We start from the raw sequence: 16,507 nt of genomic DNA on the forward strand, positions 1-16,507 counted from the left end.
CTTTTAACAGTATTCCAGTTATATCAAGGCGGGTAAGCTTAATGTGGGAGGAAAGCCCGAAGTGATGCAGGTCTCAAACATAATCAGGGCGAACCATGGTTCGAACCCAAAATCATAGGTTTCTGGCTTGCCCAAGGGATGCAACTCTGCACAGTAAATCACAGCGATTTAGATGACTGGGCCACCCGTGCCCCCTATTGTATCTTGAACCAAGTTTTGCTATATATCATATTGGAAGATAGCCCTTAGGTGACATCCTTAAGAATAAGCTTTCTGTGCTAAAGGCAGCTGAAATGTCAGAGGTTGATACAATATACAAGAGTCATACCACAAGTTGTAGAATGAGGCACATAGCAGTAAAGGGATTCTCAGCAACAACTACCTGAAGCGTCTGTGGCTGACATTAGTTACCAGTATCATACCACTAGTTGTAGAAGGGGTACCCGGTAGGATGAAGTGTTAGTGTTTTGTATTCTACTCTAAAAATGTTAAGGGCCACCAGATCTTTCATATTACAATAGTTAATACGCCATGAGGTGAGGTGAGGTGAAATGGGGTTTGACATCACGTCCAAGATTATTGCACTTATATAGCGACGTGCATGTACGTGTGTGTGTGGCTGCTTGTACTTGTCCGGACTGATGCCGATTTATAGTGCTACCTCACTGAGATACCATGCCGCATTTTAACATGAATACCCCACTTTGACACAGTATACTGACTCCGAGCCGACCAGTCCTTGTTTTAACCCCTTAATGCCGAGCGCCAGACAGGGTAACAACAAGTACAATCTTTTAATGTCTTTTGGTATGACGCGGTCGGGGATCGAACCCCGGACCTTCCCCTCTCCGGGCGGACGCTCTACCACTAGACCACGGAGGCGGTCCTAATCCGCCATGACATGACAGACTAATTATGGTCATATGAAAACAATTGATTGGTCCTTAACTTTATTGTCTGCCAGCTGCTGAGGAAACAAATCAACAATTCACTAATGTACTAGAATTTTCACTGGTATAAACATCTGTTTCTTTACCAGCTGCTTCTGAAACTGCACAGCACCAAGAATAAAGCTTTCACTAAAACTAAATTGATATGGAATATTTGATATGTAAAAATATGATATAGTTCTTCATACTGATTACATGATAAAAATGTATGAAACCTGGTTATGATAAATAAATAACATCAAACTCTGATATTATCTTTTTCAAATGCACCATTTACATAAGTAAAACACCAAATATAAGGAAACACAGTTGACATACTTGATTGAACAGCTTAATGGTCCTCATGTTCATGTCTATCAACTGACATCAGAACATGCCACCCTAGGACCAACAGGGACATTGTAGAAGCAATGGTACTGGACACCCTAGGACCAATAGTACAAGACACCCTAGGACCAATGGTACAGGACACCCTAGGACCAATAGTACAGGGCACCCTAGGACCAACTGGGACATTGTAGAAGCAATGGTACAGGACACCCTAGGACCAATAGTACAGGGCACCCTAGGACCAACTGGGACATTGTAGAAGCAATGGTACTTGACACCCTAGGACCAATAGTACATGACACCCTAGGACAAATGGTACTGGACACCCTAGGACCAATGGTACAGGACACCCTAGGGATAATAGTACTGGACACTCTAGGACCAATGGTACAGGACACCCTAGGACCAACTGGGACATTGTAGAAGCAATGGTACTGGACACCCTAGGACCAATGGTACAGAAGACCCTAGGGCCAACTGGGACATTGTAGAAGCAATAGTACAGGACACCCTAGGACAAATGGTACTGGACACCCTAGGACCAATGGTACAGGACACCCTAGGGCCAATAGTACTGGACACTCTAGGACCAATAGTACTGGACACCCTTGGACCAATGGTACAGGACACCCTAGGACCAATGGTACTGGACACCCTAGGACCAATAGTTCAGAGCACCCTAGGACCAACTGGGACATTGTAGAAGCAATAGTACAGGACACCCTAGGACAAATGGTACTGGACACCCTAGGACCAATGGTACAGGACACCCTAGGGCCAATAGTACTGGACACTCTAGGACCAATAGTACTGGACACCCTTGGACCAATGGTACAGGACACCCTAGGACCAATGGTACAGGACACCCTAGGACCAATGGTACTGGACACCCTAGGACCAATAGTACAGGACACCCTAGGACAAATGGTACTGGACACCCTAGGACCAATGGTACAGGTCACCCTAGGACCAATGGTACTGGACACCCTAGGACCAATGGTACTGGACACCCTAGGATCAACAGGGACATTGTAGAAGCAATGGTACTGGACACCCTAGGACCAATGGTACTGGACACCCTAGGGCCAATAGTACAGGACACCCTAGGACCAATGGTACTGGACACCCTAGGACCAACAGGTACATTGTAGAAGCAATGGTACTGTACACCCTAGGATCAATAGTACAGGACACCCTAGGACCAATAGTACAAGACACCCTAGGACAAATAGTTCAGGACACCATAGGACATAGAACATATAGGATACATTACTACTCCTTGAAAGAATACACAATCTTTTTGTTAAAAAACCCTCCAGAATATAAAAGAAAAAAACATAGTTTTTTTCTAATTTCATGCAATAAATTCTGATTCAAAAAATGGTTGAATGTCAGCTGATGTGACAAATTTAGCCCTAGAAAATATGAATGATGTGAATTGACTCTATACAATGTAACCTGTTTAAACCAAACCAGTAAGTAACAGAACTCTATACAATGTAACCTGTTTAAACCAAACTAGTAAGTAACAGAACTCTATACAATGTAACCTGTTTAAACCAAACTAGTAAGTAACAGAACTCTATACAATGTAACCTGTTTAAACCAAACTAGTAAGTAACAGAACTCAATACAATGTAACCTGTTTAAACCAAAGTAAGTGATTTGGGTTTACACTGCCCTGATCAGCATTTAGCTTATACCTTGGCTAAATGCTGCAAGCTTACACAGACATCACATTAAGACCTACAGTAACTGGGCTGTCCTGTGTATATGTCTCCTGGTATCGGGAAACACGGATCTGAACCAGGTGATGTGTGACACTCCCTACTGTGCCATCCCACCATCAAATTACTGTCACTCTCTATTTCTACATTGGCTGGGGTCATTTTGGCTCTAAAAACTACTCACTAAACATTTACCATGTAAGTTAGTTGGCCCTGGTGGATTCTGTAGTGTATATAGTAGATATACAAGTAAGTCAAACACTGCTGTGTTAAACACTGCTGTGTCAAAGTACAAGGGACCTATATAAATACTTTAAGTTATTCATGGTTTGACACAACCAAAAAATAACGTAGCATACATATATTGAAGGAATGCCTCCTTTATCATTGCCGACCTCTTAATCCATGCTGACAATGTGTTTAGAGGGTCAATGTGCGATGTAGTTTTAGATCCCTGCTTAACTACCGTTACTGCTTCATATTGCTGGAATATTGCTAAAAGCGGCGTAAAACCATTCTCACTCACACATTCATATTTGGTCTCAATCGATATTACTGCTAATTTTATAGTGGTAGACCAGCTATTCCAGTTATCCTCACAGAACTACTAGGTCCTTCAGAAGACTGTTCAGACGAGCTGCTAACCGCACTGATTCATTTTGGTATCTATCCTTCATTTAATAGCACCCATGAAACAAAAATACTACCAACGCAAATCCTTATCCGTTACACATTCCACAATTTGTAATCACAAGTTAAACATGTGACAATCACATGACTCCAATCACTCCTGCGCTTGGTGTTGATCAAATGACCTGTTAATCCCAGAACCACATCAATGTTTTTTTGAAGTTAGGTATTACTGCAGAGCTCCAGATAAGCTGCGTATTTGCGTAAAATACGCATCAGAAATAAGCAGTAAAATAAAATCCAAGCGTATCAAATAAGCAACGAACATTACAGATACGCTACAAAAATAAAATTTGTGCGTATCATCAAAATATTGTGAAGTAACCCTGCGTATTCGATTAGCAAATCAGCAACTTATTTTGAAATTATAAACGGACATTCCGTCAACCTTGCCAAACTCTACGATGACAGTTACATCATGATCATTTGCCATCACACTTTCTTGTGGAAGTATCGTGCTATTTTTGGGTCCTATAAAGCTCTCGAACCTACACGACACCAGTTTGCAGGGACTAGTTGAATAGTGTTTTTAAATATTTAACTTAAATACCCACATGTGTAAAAACTAGTGGGTAACAGAAATTGGAATACCCAGATAGAATTACTGATACCCACTGATTTTAAAATGCATGGGTAAAATAACCACAACACCAAAAGCATATCTGGAGCTCCGGTATTACTGTGACACACTGAACTCAAAGCAATAGAGATTTCCAGCTAAGCCTTGTTAACTGAACCGTGATGACCGATGAGACGTGCCGAGATCGTCTTATCAGAGTAAATTTGCGCTGGAAGTACGTGTTTGGGATTGGATTAAACACTTCGACAACCGACAATCGTAACTTCGCGACATCCGATTCGACACCGAGGTTAATTAATGACGAATAAAGAAGGAATAATCAGGGATCAAGCTTTACTTTGATTCAAATCGCAAGTTTGACAGATCAAAGTTCGACACAACGGTGTTTGACTGTAGGAATATGGAATTTGTATACAATGACATACACTCTCAGATCTCCCATCATGCATCTATGCCCCGCGGATATATACGGCAACAATATCACAAGGTTTCAGATTCCATAGCTATGAAAATAAACATCCAGTTCAGAAAATACAGCAAACAGTGTCAAAATAATCTAGCTGATATAAGCAAGGCATGATACATAAACAAATACATATATATTCATAAAACTTTCACTAAAACATTTTTGCGTATGAATAATAAACACAATCCACATGATGCATATATATATATATATATAGTATACATATATAAATAAATAATGTTTCTAGCACTCCAGTTGTGACACTTAAAAAATTGATCAGTCACAAAATATATACAAAATATCAATGACAAACAAAAGGCGAGAAAAGGTATTCACAATTCATAAGGCGTACATGATACACGGCATGCTATGCCGGTACACAATATGTATTAATCAATAAAAACAGTTACCTAGTAACCATCATGTATGTTGTCATGGTTACAGAAAAAAATGACACCCTCTAGTGACAAGACTGCTTTGCAAATCAGATTCATGTATCAAATAGTCTAAGGTAGAAGGGATCTTCATTAGCAAATCATTCAGTCGAGACCTGAAGAAATGAAAGGAATTAAATATCACAATATTTCCTGAATCTCTAGTTTTAATAGTTTGTCATGTGATCATATAAAAGCGAGTGAGTGGGTGAGTTGGGTTTAACACCATTTTGACAGTATTCCAGTTATATCTCAGGTTAATGTGAGAGAAAATCCTGAATTGGTGCCGATTTCAAACGTTCACCACTTTGGTGAAACCACGAGCACGGTGCTGACAAACGTAAAACATAACTGGGGAGTAATGGGATTTGAACCCCCGATTACAGGTTCCTGGCATGCCCAAAGGGACACAACTCTGCACATGAATTGCAGCACTTAGACAACTGGGCCACCCTTGATCCCCTGTATACAGAAAACTAAACTGTTACCTCGGTACATAGAAAAGAAACATCATCTCAATTCATGACACGGCGTTCATGAGACGGTCCCCGTTTTCCGTTTCATGGTCATGTTGGGACAATATGGAAACACTTTTCTCATGGAAGGGTCCGAAAGTAGTATGAGTTTCCTCGGACAAAATGCTTATATTGTTTGAAGATCATGTATATTCAATAACTATATATCCCACAGAAAAGCTCCTCATAGCGCAACATCTATCACAATCGCTATACCTCCATTAGCCTCTAACACAGCCTGGCTCTAGCAAGCATATCAAGTATATTGATATAGGTATATATACAACAGACAACATATAAATAATATCACAAGTCAAAAACTGGCAAAATTCTGCGTATTGTCAGAGAAAACATACATCTAACTGCTAGGGTGAGTGAGGGAGTTGGCTTTAACGCCGCTTTTAATAGTATTCCAGTTATATCGCGGCGTGTCAGCTTAATGTGGGAGGAAAGGCCGAAGTGATACAGGTCTAAGACGTTTACCACTTCAGTGAAACCAACGAGCATGGGTATCGTGCTGACAAACCTAGAAACATAATCGGGGAGACCCGGATCGATTCGAACCCACAATCATAGGTTTCTGGCGTGCCCAAAGGATGCAACTCTGCACGGCAAATCGCGGCGCCTGAGATGACTGGGCCACCCATGCCACCCTAACATCTAGGGAATCTCAGGGAGTGAATATCAGAATATTTCAATGGACCTATAAAAAACAATAAATGAAAATATAGAAATGTTTTGGCACTAAGATGACTGTTTATCAGATTCAAAAAAATATATTCAAAAAGAAGTTAAGGAACATGGGATTTTTTTCATATTGCTATAGTTAATCTGTCATGTTTAGTTGTGGCCAACAATTTTGTGACATGAAAGGTTTGATTTAACATAAATAATTCACTGAGGTCTCCTAGGTTCTGTAAACAATTTATTCAAAAGTTTCAAGGCTATATTCTTAGGTTAGGTGAAAAAAACAAAAACGTTTCTCGTTATTCAATCAGGTTTTTTAAAACATAAAACAATGTTTTGATTTCAAGGAAATACATTTTTGGTTTTGTCAGGGAAAATATCTGGTTTCAAAAATTATGAGTTTTAATATTTTCATATACACAAGAAAACGTAAGGCACCACTTACTATTTCCATGTGAAATAGCCCTTACTTCCTGATGAAAAAACATAAAAAAATCACACTGAAATACAGAAACCAAAATAGACGATCTAATAAAAGTTTTGTAAGTGTAATATGCCAAGAGTTACTTGATATTCCCATCAGTCATTTTCTCTACATCATTGCATTATATACGTCAGTACGGCCATCTTGAGAAACAAAGTGTTTTTGTAATCCCTTGTCTGGAGAACTACATGGTATATTAGTCATGCAGAAAAATGATATCAATGTAAAATATTTAAAAAAAGATACATGGAAGTTTGGGATAGATATATGAAATTAAAAAACAAAACGGATGGTGCATAATTTTTTTCCAGATGAATGTGATTTTAATGGAACAAGAATCAAAAAAGAAAGAATCTTTCTTGTCTAAACTGTTAGTTTTCTGCCCACACAGTAGGGCTGGGTGTGTGAGTGAGTGAGTTGGGTTTAACGCCGCTTTTAACAGTATTTCAGTTATATCACAGCGTGTCAGCTTAATGTGGGAGGAAAGCCCGAAGTGATGCAGGTCTCAGACGTTTACCACTTCGGTGAAACCCCCGAGCACGGGTATGGTGCTGACAAACCTAGAAACATAATCAGGGCGAACCGGGATTCGAACCCACAGTCATAGGTTTCTGGCGTGCCCAAGGGACGCAACTCTGCACAGCGAATCGCGGCGCCTTGGACGACTTGGCCACCCGTGCCCCCTAGTAGGGCTGGGATGAGTAACTCTTGTTCTCGGGTCGGGTGGGTACTGAGTAGGACCCGGGTACCCCCAGGACTACCCGGACCTGGGTACCCCATGATAGGTACTTTAATGACCAAAATTATCCGTGAATACACTACAGGTCTCGATTGCTTGCACTTCTCAATGCTATTCATGCATTCATTCTGACTTAAATATTCTTAAATAAAGACAAAGCTTAAGTCAACTTCAGTGTATGCACGATAAGATCGTTTTGTAGTTTGTCTAAATACTTTTTGCCAGAGCGATGATCAAACAGTTACCAAATGGACATTTTGTACCCATCTCTGAGACCTACAGCAGGTACCCAGGTAGGGTCAGGAAGTAGGGGGTTGGTACCCACATAGTAAATTTGGACTCATCCCAGCCATACTTTAGAGAAAAATATAATTCTGAAGACCATATTTTTTAAATATAAGCTTTCAGCTGAGAAATGAACAAAATACTGCCTTTGTATATGTTTTGTTTTGAAATAATAACATGCAAAAGTTAACAATCAAAGGTTTTTTGCAAATTAATTCTTCAGTACAGTTTGACAACAATGTCTGCCAAAGCACTGCCCTCTAGTGGTGAAATGCTGAAACTGAGGGGAAGATAACCAAGTTTATGCTGACATGGAACAATGGAAGCTTGATAATGATATGGTATTAGGCATCGATATATATATAATAAGGCCCACTTAGATTTGGTACATACATCAATATATAGGGCAGTATCAGGTTATCACAATAACGGGGCATGAAATGGTTTCAAAAGCATCTGCACACATCCATAAGTGATTGTCCGCCTGTTAGGTCCCTTTTGTAAATGCATATTTATTTAGCTGGTACTTATAAAAAAAGAGTGCCAAGTTGAAGGGGATAGCTGACTGCATAATCTGTTCACTGAACAAAACAGTTGCATATTTTCTGATACGTGAAAGTTCTCCTCATGGTGTTTCCATGACATTCTGTGAAGTGGTTTCCATGGCAATGTTGTTACTTCAATGGTGGGGCAACCTGCAAAGAAACAAAACCTTGTAAAAGTATGTAGTGAGTATGGTTTTACGTTGCTTTTTGCGAGAGAGAGAGAGAGAGAGAGAGGCAGATAGAGAGATAGAGAGAGAGAGGGAGAGATAGAGAGATAGAGAGAGGGAGAGAGAGATAGAGAAAGCTAGAGAGAGGGAGAGAGAGGGAGAGAGATAGAGAGAGGGAGAGAGAGCGATAGGGAGAGAGAGAGAGAGAGATGGAGAGGGAGAAAAAAAAATGGAGAGAGAGAGAGAGAAAGAGAGATGGAGAGAGAGAAATGGGGAGGGAGATGGAGAGAGAGAGAGAGAGAGAAATGGGGAGGGAGATGGAGAGAGAGAGAGAGAGAGAGAGAAATGGGGAGATGGAGAGAGAGAGAGAGAGAGAGAGAGAAATGGGGAGGGAGATGGAGAGAGAGAGAGAGAGAGAGAGAGAGAGAGAGAGAGAGAGAAATGGGGAGGGAGATGGAGAGAGAGAGAAATGGGGAGGGAGATGGAGAGAGAGAGAGAGAGAGAGAGAGAGAGAGAAATGGGGAGGGAGATGGAGAGAGAGAGAGAGAGAGAGAGAAATGGGGAGGGAGATGGAGAGAGAGAGAGAGAGAGAGAGAGAGAAAAATGGGGAGGGAGATGGAGAGAGAGAGAGAGAGAGAGAGAAATGGGGAGGGAGATGGAGAGAGAGAGAGAGAGAGAAATGGGGAGGAGAGAGAGAGAGAGAGAGGGAGAGAGAGAGAGAAATGGGGAGGGAGATGGAGAGAGAGAGAGAGAAATGGGGAGGGAGATGGAGAGAGAGAGAGAGAGAGAGAGAAATGGGGAGGGAGATGGAGAGAGAGAGAGAGAGAGAGAGAAATGGGGAGGAGAGAGAGAGAGAGAGAGAGAGAGAGAGTGAGAGAGAGGGAGAGAGAGAGAAAGAGAGAGAGAGAGAGAGAGAGAGAGAGAAATGGGGAGGGAGATGGAGAGAGAGAGAGAGAGAGAGAGAGAAATGGGGAGGAGAGAGAGAGAGAGAGAGAGAGAGAGTGAGAGAGAGGGAGAGAGAGAGAAAGAGAGAGAAAGAGAGAAAAATGGGGAGGGAGATGGAGAGAGATAGAGAGAGATAGAGAGAGAGAGAGAAATGGGGAGGGAGATGGAGAGAGAGAGAGAGAGAGAGAAATGGGGAGGGAGATGGAGAGAGAGAGAGAGAGAGAAATGGGGAGGGAGATGGAGAGAGAGAAAGAGAGAGAGAGGGGGAGAGAGAGAGAGAGAGAGAGAGAGAGAGAGAGAGAGAGAGAGAGAGAGAGAGAGAGAGGGAGGGAGATGGAGAGAGAGAGAGAGAGATAGAGCCGTGTGGGGCGGAAGCTGCAGGAGTGGCACTGGCAGGGTGTGACGAGACTCTATTTAAACACCTCCTCATTTGATGATCACAAGTTAAAAACACATCTATTGATACCATAGTAACGCTGACACATTTTCAACGGAGGCGATTGCCACCTGAAATAAATATTCTAAAGTTCCTGAAAACCTTGCTTCACAGGAAATGTATTATACCCCCTTTACATTCATCTGCCATTTGTTGGGTTGGGTTCAGTGTACGTGACTGAGCAATATTTCAGTCAAGAAGACTAATGGCTTCTGTTAAATGTTGTCAATGTTTGTAGGGTGAGGCAGGGAGTGGCTGGGACAACTCAACCTATCCTGTGCCACGGTCATCAATACCGCTTGACACAATTCTTTTCAAAATTTGCAAGAAACATTTAAAACTTCAGAAGTACTAACTGGTTTACTTCATCAAGATAATGTTCCAACTAAAATGGCTGACTTCATTAAGGGAAGGATAAAGCAATAAGATTGACTAGAAAGGGAGGACTTAATGTTGATAGACCCTAGAAAGGGAGGACTTAATGTTGATAGACTCTAGAAAGGGAAGACTTAATGTTGATAGACCCTAGAAAGGGAAGACTCAATGTTGATAGACTCTAGAAAGGGAGGACTTAATGTTGATAGACCCTAGAAAGGGAGGACTTAATGTTGATAGACTCTAGAAAGGGAAGACTTAATGTTGATAGACTCTAGAAAGGGAAGACTTAATGTTGATAGACTCTAGAAAGGGAGGACTTAATGTTGATAGACTCTAGAAAGGGAGGACTTAATGTTGATAGACTCTAGAAAGGGAAGACTTAATGTTGATAGACCCTAGAAAGGGAGGACTTAATGTTGATAGACTCTAGAAAGGGAGGACTTAATACTGATAGACCCTAGAAAGGGAGGACTTAATGTTGATAGACTCTAGAAAGGGAGGACTTAATGTTGATAGACTCTAGAAAGGGAGGACTTAATGTTGATAGACTCTAGAAAGGGAGGACTTAATGTTGATAGACCCTAGAAAGGGAGGACTTAATGTTGATAGACTCTAGAAAGGGAGGACTTAATACTGATAGACCCTAGAAAGGGAGGACTTAATGTTGATAGACTCTAGAAAGGGAGGACTTAATGTTGATAGACTCTAGAAAGGGAGGACTTAATGTTGATAGACTCTAGAAAGGGAGCACTTAATGTTGATAGACCCTAGAAAGGGAGGACTTAATGTTGATAGACTCTAGAAAGGGAGGACTTAATGTTGATAGACTCTAGAAAGGGAGGACTTAATGTTGATAGACTCTAGAAAGGGAGCACTTAATGTTGATAGACCCTAGAAAGGGAGGACTTAAACAATGAAACAGAACTGAACTAAGATGACTCAGTTTATGAAGCTTAGTAAAACTTAGACATCCGACCCATCAAGGAAAGGTTTAAACTTAAATGGCTGACTTCATCACGGTGAGGTTTAAAATGCGATGATTAACTTGATCAAGGTAATTTAAGCAAGGATGATGCAGCTCATCAAGACAAGTTGTAATATTCTGATTCAATAGACCCCCCATATCTTAGGCCATACACTAGGGCAGGTACAGTCAGACCATGACGTCCATGCAAACGTTTGACCACAGATCGAGGTGGTGTTTCAGCGATGATGAAGAAGTGTAATGTACTCACCACACACAGCTGTCCATTCTTGCCCTTTTTGATGCTGTAGATCTGACCCTTGGTGAACTCGATACAACCCTGCTTACCACTGGCCAGGTCATGGTTGATGCTGGAAAACATTTGGTTGGTTGGTTTGTTCGTTTGTACGGGGGTCTGTAAATAATCCAGTCTGGACCAGACAATCCAGTGATTGATATCATGAGCATCGATCCAACCAAGTCAACCAAGTCAGCGAGCCTGACCACCCGATCCCATTAGTCGCTTCTTACGCCAAGCATAGTCGCCTTTTACAGCAAGAATGGGTTGTTGAAGACCTATCCTACCCCAGATCTTCACGGGTCGCTGGAAAACAGACAGGTATGTCAAGACAAGCTTAACAGATATCAACACCAGCATGGAGGACAAGGGGACGTATCTGCCCCGGAATTCCTACATTTATTTGTTTGCACTCAGCAATATTCCAGCTATACGTTGGTGGTCTGTATATATGACGGCGGTCAGCAAGTCTGACCACCCAATCCGTTAGTTGCCTCTTACGACAAGCATAGTAACCTTTTACAGCAAGCATGGGTTGCTGAAGACCTTTTCTATCCTGTATCTTCATGGGTTCGGAATTCCTACAGGAGACAACCAAGTCATATCATTTCTCTATGTACCCCCTGGATTGTGACAGTGGGATATATCATAGATAAGCCAAGAAATACAGTCTCACCTTCCTTCTGTGGCGACCTTGACAACGTCAACCTTGTTGCCAGCCATGGCTATCTTGGTGATGGCCTCAATAGCGTAGTCACTCTGGAGTATCAGATCCCCCTAAAAGACAGACATACTTAACAACGGTCCAACCACAGGCATCGTTGCTCAATGGATCTATCAAAATATCACTGACGCTGATTCTAGGAATGGATTTTATCGAGGGAGAAAGTTGTGTTTGTTGCTTCATTGATTGATGCCACACTTGAACTATGAAATAAAGGAAATAATTGAGTCTGGACCAGGCAATCCAGCGATTGGATCAGACATTCGAGAGATTCATGTTGTAGGCAGAAACCCATGCCATACGGGTCTGATGACCAAATCACGGTGCTTGACATCCGATCCATTTATCATATGTCACTTCTTACAACCACATAGGTTGCTGGGGGCCAGTGCTAACCCTAAATCTTCAAGGGGTATTTCCTTATGGGGGAATCAGAAAATGGGGATAGGCAATGTTTGATGGGGAGAATTGTACAGTGCTAACAGGCTGAGAATTACGATCAGGGCAAATCTGGGATTTAAACCCTGGACAGTGGATCCTGACACAGGTAAGGAACACAACTCTCTATAACAAATGTGGCATCTCACATCACTGTGCAACATGGCTGGGAGACCGAAGAGCGAGTGAGTGAATATGGTTTTACGCCGCTTTTAGCAATATTCCAGCAATATCACGGCGGGGGACACCAGAAATGGGCTTCACACATTGTACCCATGTCGGGAATCGAACCCGGGTCTTCGGATTGACGAGTGAACGCTTTAACCACTAGGCTACCCGACCGCCCCTGGGAGACCGAAAAAGTGTATGGTGGCTGAGAAACAATGGGTTGGGTCATAAAGATTAGCTTCAGTGATGCTCGGATACATCCATTGGAATGTTATATATGGTCAAGCAGCCACACTTCGAAGCAGGTGATACATGCTCTTAATCTTATATACATTGTAAGAAAGTGTTAATGTTAATTTGCACTTATGACAGAAACTGCCAGGAAAGAATTGTTATGAAGCTTTGTACAAAGATGATTGAGTGAAAGAATGTTAATTGAAAACCTGCTGACATGCATATAGGTAGCTGAAGATGGCAATATTTGTTTGTTTGTTGTTAAATGCTGCACTCAGCAATAGTCCAGCTGTATGACAGCGGTTTGGAAATAATTGAGTCTGAACCAGACAATCCAGTGATTGACATCATGAGCATTGATCTAAGCAATTGGAATACGATGACATGCATCAACCAAGTCGGCGACCTTGACTACCCAATCCCATTAGTCGCCTCTTATGACAAGCATGGATTGCTCAAGCCCAATTCTAACCAAGAATCTGAAGATGGCAATGATGACAATGTGTCTAACAAAGGTCAGCTACTCATGGAAACATTACATCTTTTCACCGACAACAATAGAATTGATTCTTCTCTGGGATGTAGAAAGACCAATATTACAACATGCAACAACCAAGGCTGACACGACACTGGGACAAGTGCAAGAAGATTGGTGGCCAAAAACTGAATCCTGCCTAGGTACTCAAAGACAATTTGAGGACAAGTGTGGAGGCAGGTGCGAAGAAGTGTGAGGGGGAAAGGCTAGGGGACAGGTGTGAGGGGGTGTGAGGTGAGGGGACAGGAGTGAGGGGGGGACAGGAGTGAGGGGGGAAAGGTGAGGGGACAGGTGTTGAGGACAGGTGTGGTGGGGGGAGGTGATGGGAAAAGGTATGAGGGATGAAGGTGTGTGTGTGTGGGGAGGGGTGAGACAGTTGTGAGGGGGGAAAGGTGAGGTGACAGGTGAGGGGACAGGCGAGGGGACAGGTGAGGGGACAGGCGAGGGGAAAGGTGAGGGGACAGGTGTGAGGGGGTGTGAGGTGAGGGGACAGGTGTGAGGGGGTGTGAGGTGAGGGGACAGGAGTGAGGACAGGTGTGGTGGGGGGAGGTGATGGGGAAAGGTATGAGGGATGAAGGGGGGATGATGAGACAGGTGTGAGGGGGGAACGGAGGGGACAGGCGAGGGGACAGGTGAGGGGACAGGCGAGGGGACAGGCGAGGGGACAGGCGAGGGGACAGGTGAGGGGACAGGTGAGGGGACAGGCGAGGGGACAGGTGAGGGGACAGGCGAGGGGGCAGGTGAGGGGACAGGCGAGGGGACAAGCAAGGGGACAGGTGAGGGGACAGCTGAGGGGACAGGCGAGGGGGCAGGTGAGAGAACGAGCATGGACAGATGTAAAACAAGTAGACGTAGTAAAGACAACAAAGAAACATGAAAAAAGCCGAAACAAAGCATGTCCACAGGCACGGTAAGACATAAAGCAGTTGAATAACACAACATCTTCCACGCCAGGTCCAAGAGTACATGCAAGAGTAGCTTAGCTAATGAAACAAAGGAAGCAGGCACAAGCGTAGGTCAAATGTTGCAGGTGTAATAAGATTATCTACAGCAGTTCATGCAGACATATGAAGCATCAGATGAGAAATGTTCTACATTTAAATCATATCCAAACCAAACAAAAATATAACAGTATTTGTGAAAGTATCCAAATTGCCTCTGTTGAACTTAACAACATTGGAATTGGGCGTTGTAGAATAAAACAAACTAAACATATTTCCAAACTAAAATTCCATATCAACACTGATATAGCAGCAGTTCATTCCAGCATGTAATCTAGGCCTCCATGTCTTTCAATGGCCTTTCTCCATGCAACACTAGTTGGACAATATCGCGGCTCAAACCTTGTGGGCCTCCGTGTCATCATCCTCCGGTTCACACTTAGTGGACATAAATATGGAAGTTGTAAATATCCAAGGAAATAATGACATTATCATAAGTTCCATAAGACATTATACGATAACCTACCTCAGATAACACGCTAATGTAGCAAGGGAGATAACTGATGACAAGTACCATATTCCATCTGTCATAGTTATATTGTCATACACTACCATAATTAGGCAGGAAACATGAAGACAAACACAATTTTTTTCATTTGTTGGTTCGCAAACAAATATGTGAAAATTCAGGGTCTGTAGGTGGGAATGAGAAATAATATCAAGATTTTTATATTTTATTCTTCAAGATGTTATTTAAATAAAGAATTGAGTGTCTTTTGATATCAATTATATCAACACAAGTTGATAAAAGTGGAAAAAATCCAAAGCCTGTAGAGGAGTTTTTCCACTTTTATCAACGAGTGTTGATATATTTGATATCAAAAGACACTCGGGTGAGATTTTTTTTATCATCCAACATCATTCTTCCAACTTTTTCAATTTGTAGACAGTAATAAGCAGTGTCTTAAGTGTAAAAAGTACTGCTAACAGCTTCAGTAGCAGAGCCATTAGTGATGTCATTTGATTGTGACATCATGGTAACCAATGACGTCACAATGGTCTGCAAAGCATTGTGATGCAATTTCATTGCAGCGATATCTACAATGTAGATATCGCTTGATCTCACCCAAGCGATATCTCCCGTGGGATACAGTTTGGGATGATAAACATAGTTGGTCTGGTACTGATTCTAGTCATTCATTAAATATAATGTTTAAATATTGATATTTACACAAATGAATTCTCTTGACCAATTGATCAGGCTGAATATGGTACTTGGTTGTTTATAAGTGAGTGAGTGAGTGAGTTGATTTAACGCCGCTTTTAACAGTATTCCAGTTATATCACGGCGTGTCAGCTTGTGGATGGAAAGCCCGAAGTGATGCAGGTCTCAGACGTTTACCACTTTGGTGAAACCCACGAGCACGGGTATGGTGCTGACAAACCTAGAAACATAATTGGGGCGAACTGGGATTCGAACCCACAATCATAGGTTTCTGGCGTGCCCAAGGGACGCAACTCTGCACAGCAAATCGCGGCGCCTTAGACGACTGGGCCACCCATGCCCCTTGGTTGTTTATAAACAATGGTCACAATTTAAATGCTACATCTGTAACAAAGTGCAACAAGACATACGCTATGTATCTATAGGTACGCAGGATCACACGGGACTGGGAGCACACCTAATCATCATCACACATTACATCCATCTTACAGAGGCATCAACTACAAGAAACAAGAACTTGTCAGAGATTAAACTAAACAATTCTTCAAGGATGGCATTTACTTCATATCTATATAAATATTTTAAAACTTCCCAACTTAGGGTTCAAGAAAGAGAAATTTGT

General features: G+C 42.1%; 1 protein-coding gene and 1 long non-coding RNA gene across 5 annotated transcripts in view; one reads left to right on the top strand and one right to left on the bottom strand.

The window, feature by feature from the left end:
• Window positions 1-2,282: 2,282 nt before the first annotated feature.
• LOC125374433 lies at window positions 2,283-2,576 on the top strand. The gene is made up of 2 exons (XR_007218592.1): window positions 2,283-2,420; window positions 2,465-2,576. It is a non-coding gene; the product is annotated as an uncharacterized LOC125374433 (long non-coding RNA).
• Window positions 2,577-7,514: 4,938 nt separating this feature from the next.
• The window catches only part of LOC124137820 (unconventional myosin-Ic-like), a 107,658-nt gene continuing 98,665 nt past the window's right edge, over window positions 7,515-16,507 (bottom strand). For 3 of the 4 annotated variants that reach the window (XM_048385357.1, XM_046504283.2, XM_046504285.2), the window contains 4 exons: window positions 15,063-15,098; window positions 12,297-12,397; window positions 11,594-11,693; window positions 7,515-8,582 (listed from right to left, as the gene is read on the bottom strand). In XM_048385357.1, the coding sequence (XP_048241314.1) occupies window positions 8,562-8,582; window positions 11,594-11,693; window positions 12,297-12,397; window positions 15,063-15,098 (258 nt within the window). In that variant the 3' untranslated portion in view covers window positions 7,515-8,561. The remainder of the gene's footprint in view (window positions 8,583-11,593; window positions 11,694-12,296; window positions 12,398-15,062; window positions 15,099-16,507) is intronic. The other variant, XM_046504287.2, reaches the window with a different exon arrangement.

Source organism: Haliotis rufescens, unplaced genomic scaffold (assembly GCF_023055435.1).
Source record: "Haliotis rufescens isolate VD_foot unplaced genomic scaffold, xgHalRufe1.0.p SCAF_57, whole genome shotgun sequence".
In the NCBI taxonomy this organism is placed as follows: Eukaryota; Metazoa; Mollusca; class Gastropoda; order Lepetellida; family Haliotidae; genus Haliotis; species Haliotis rufescens.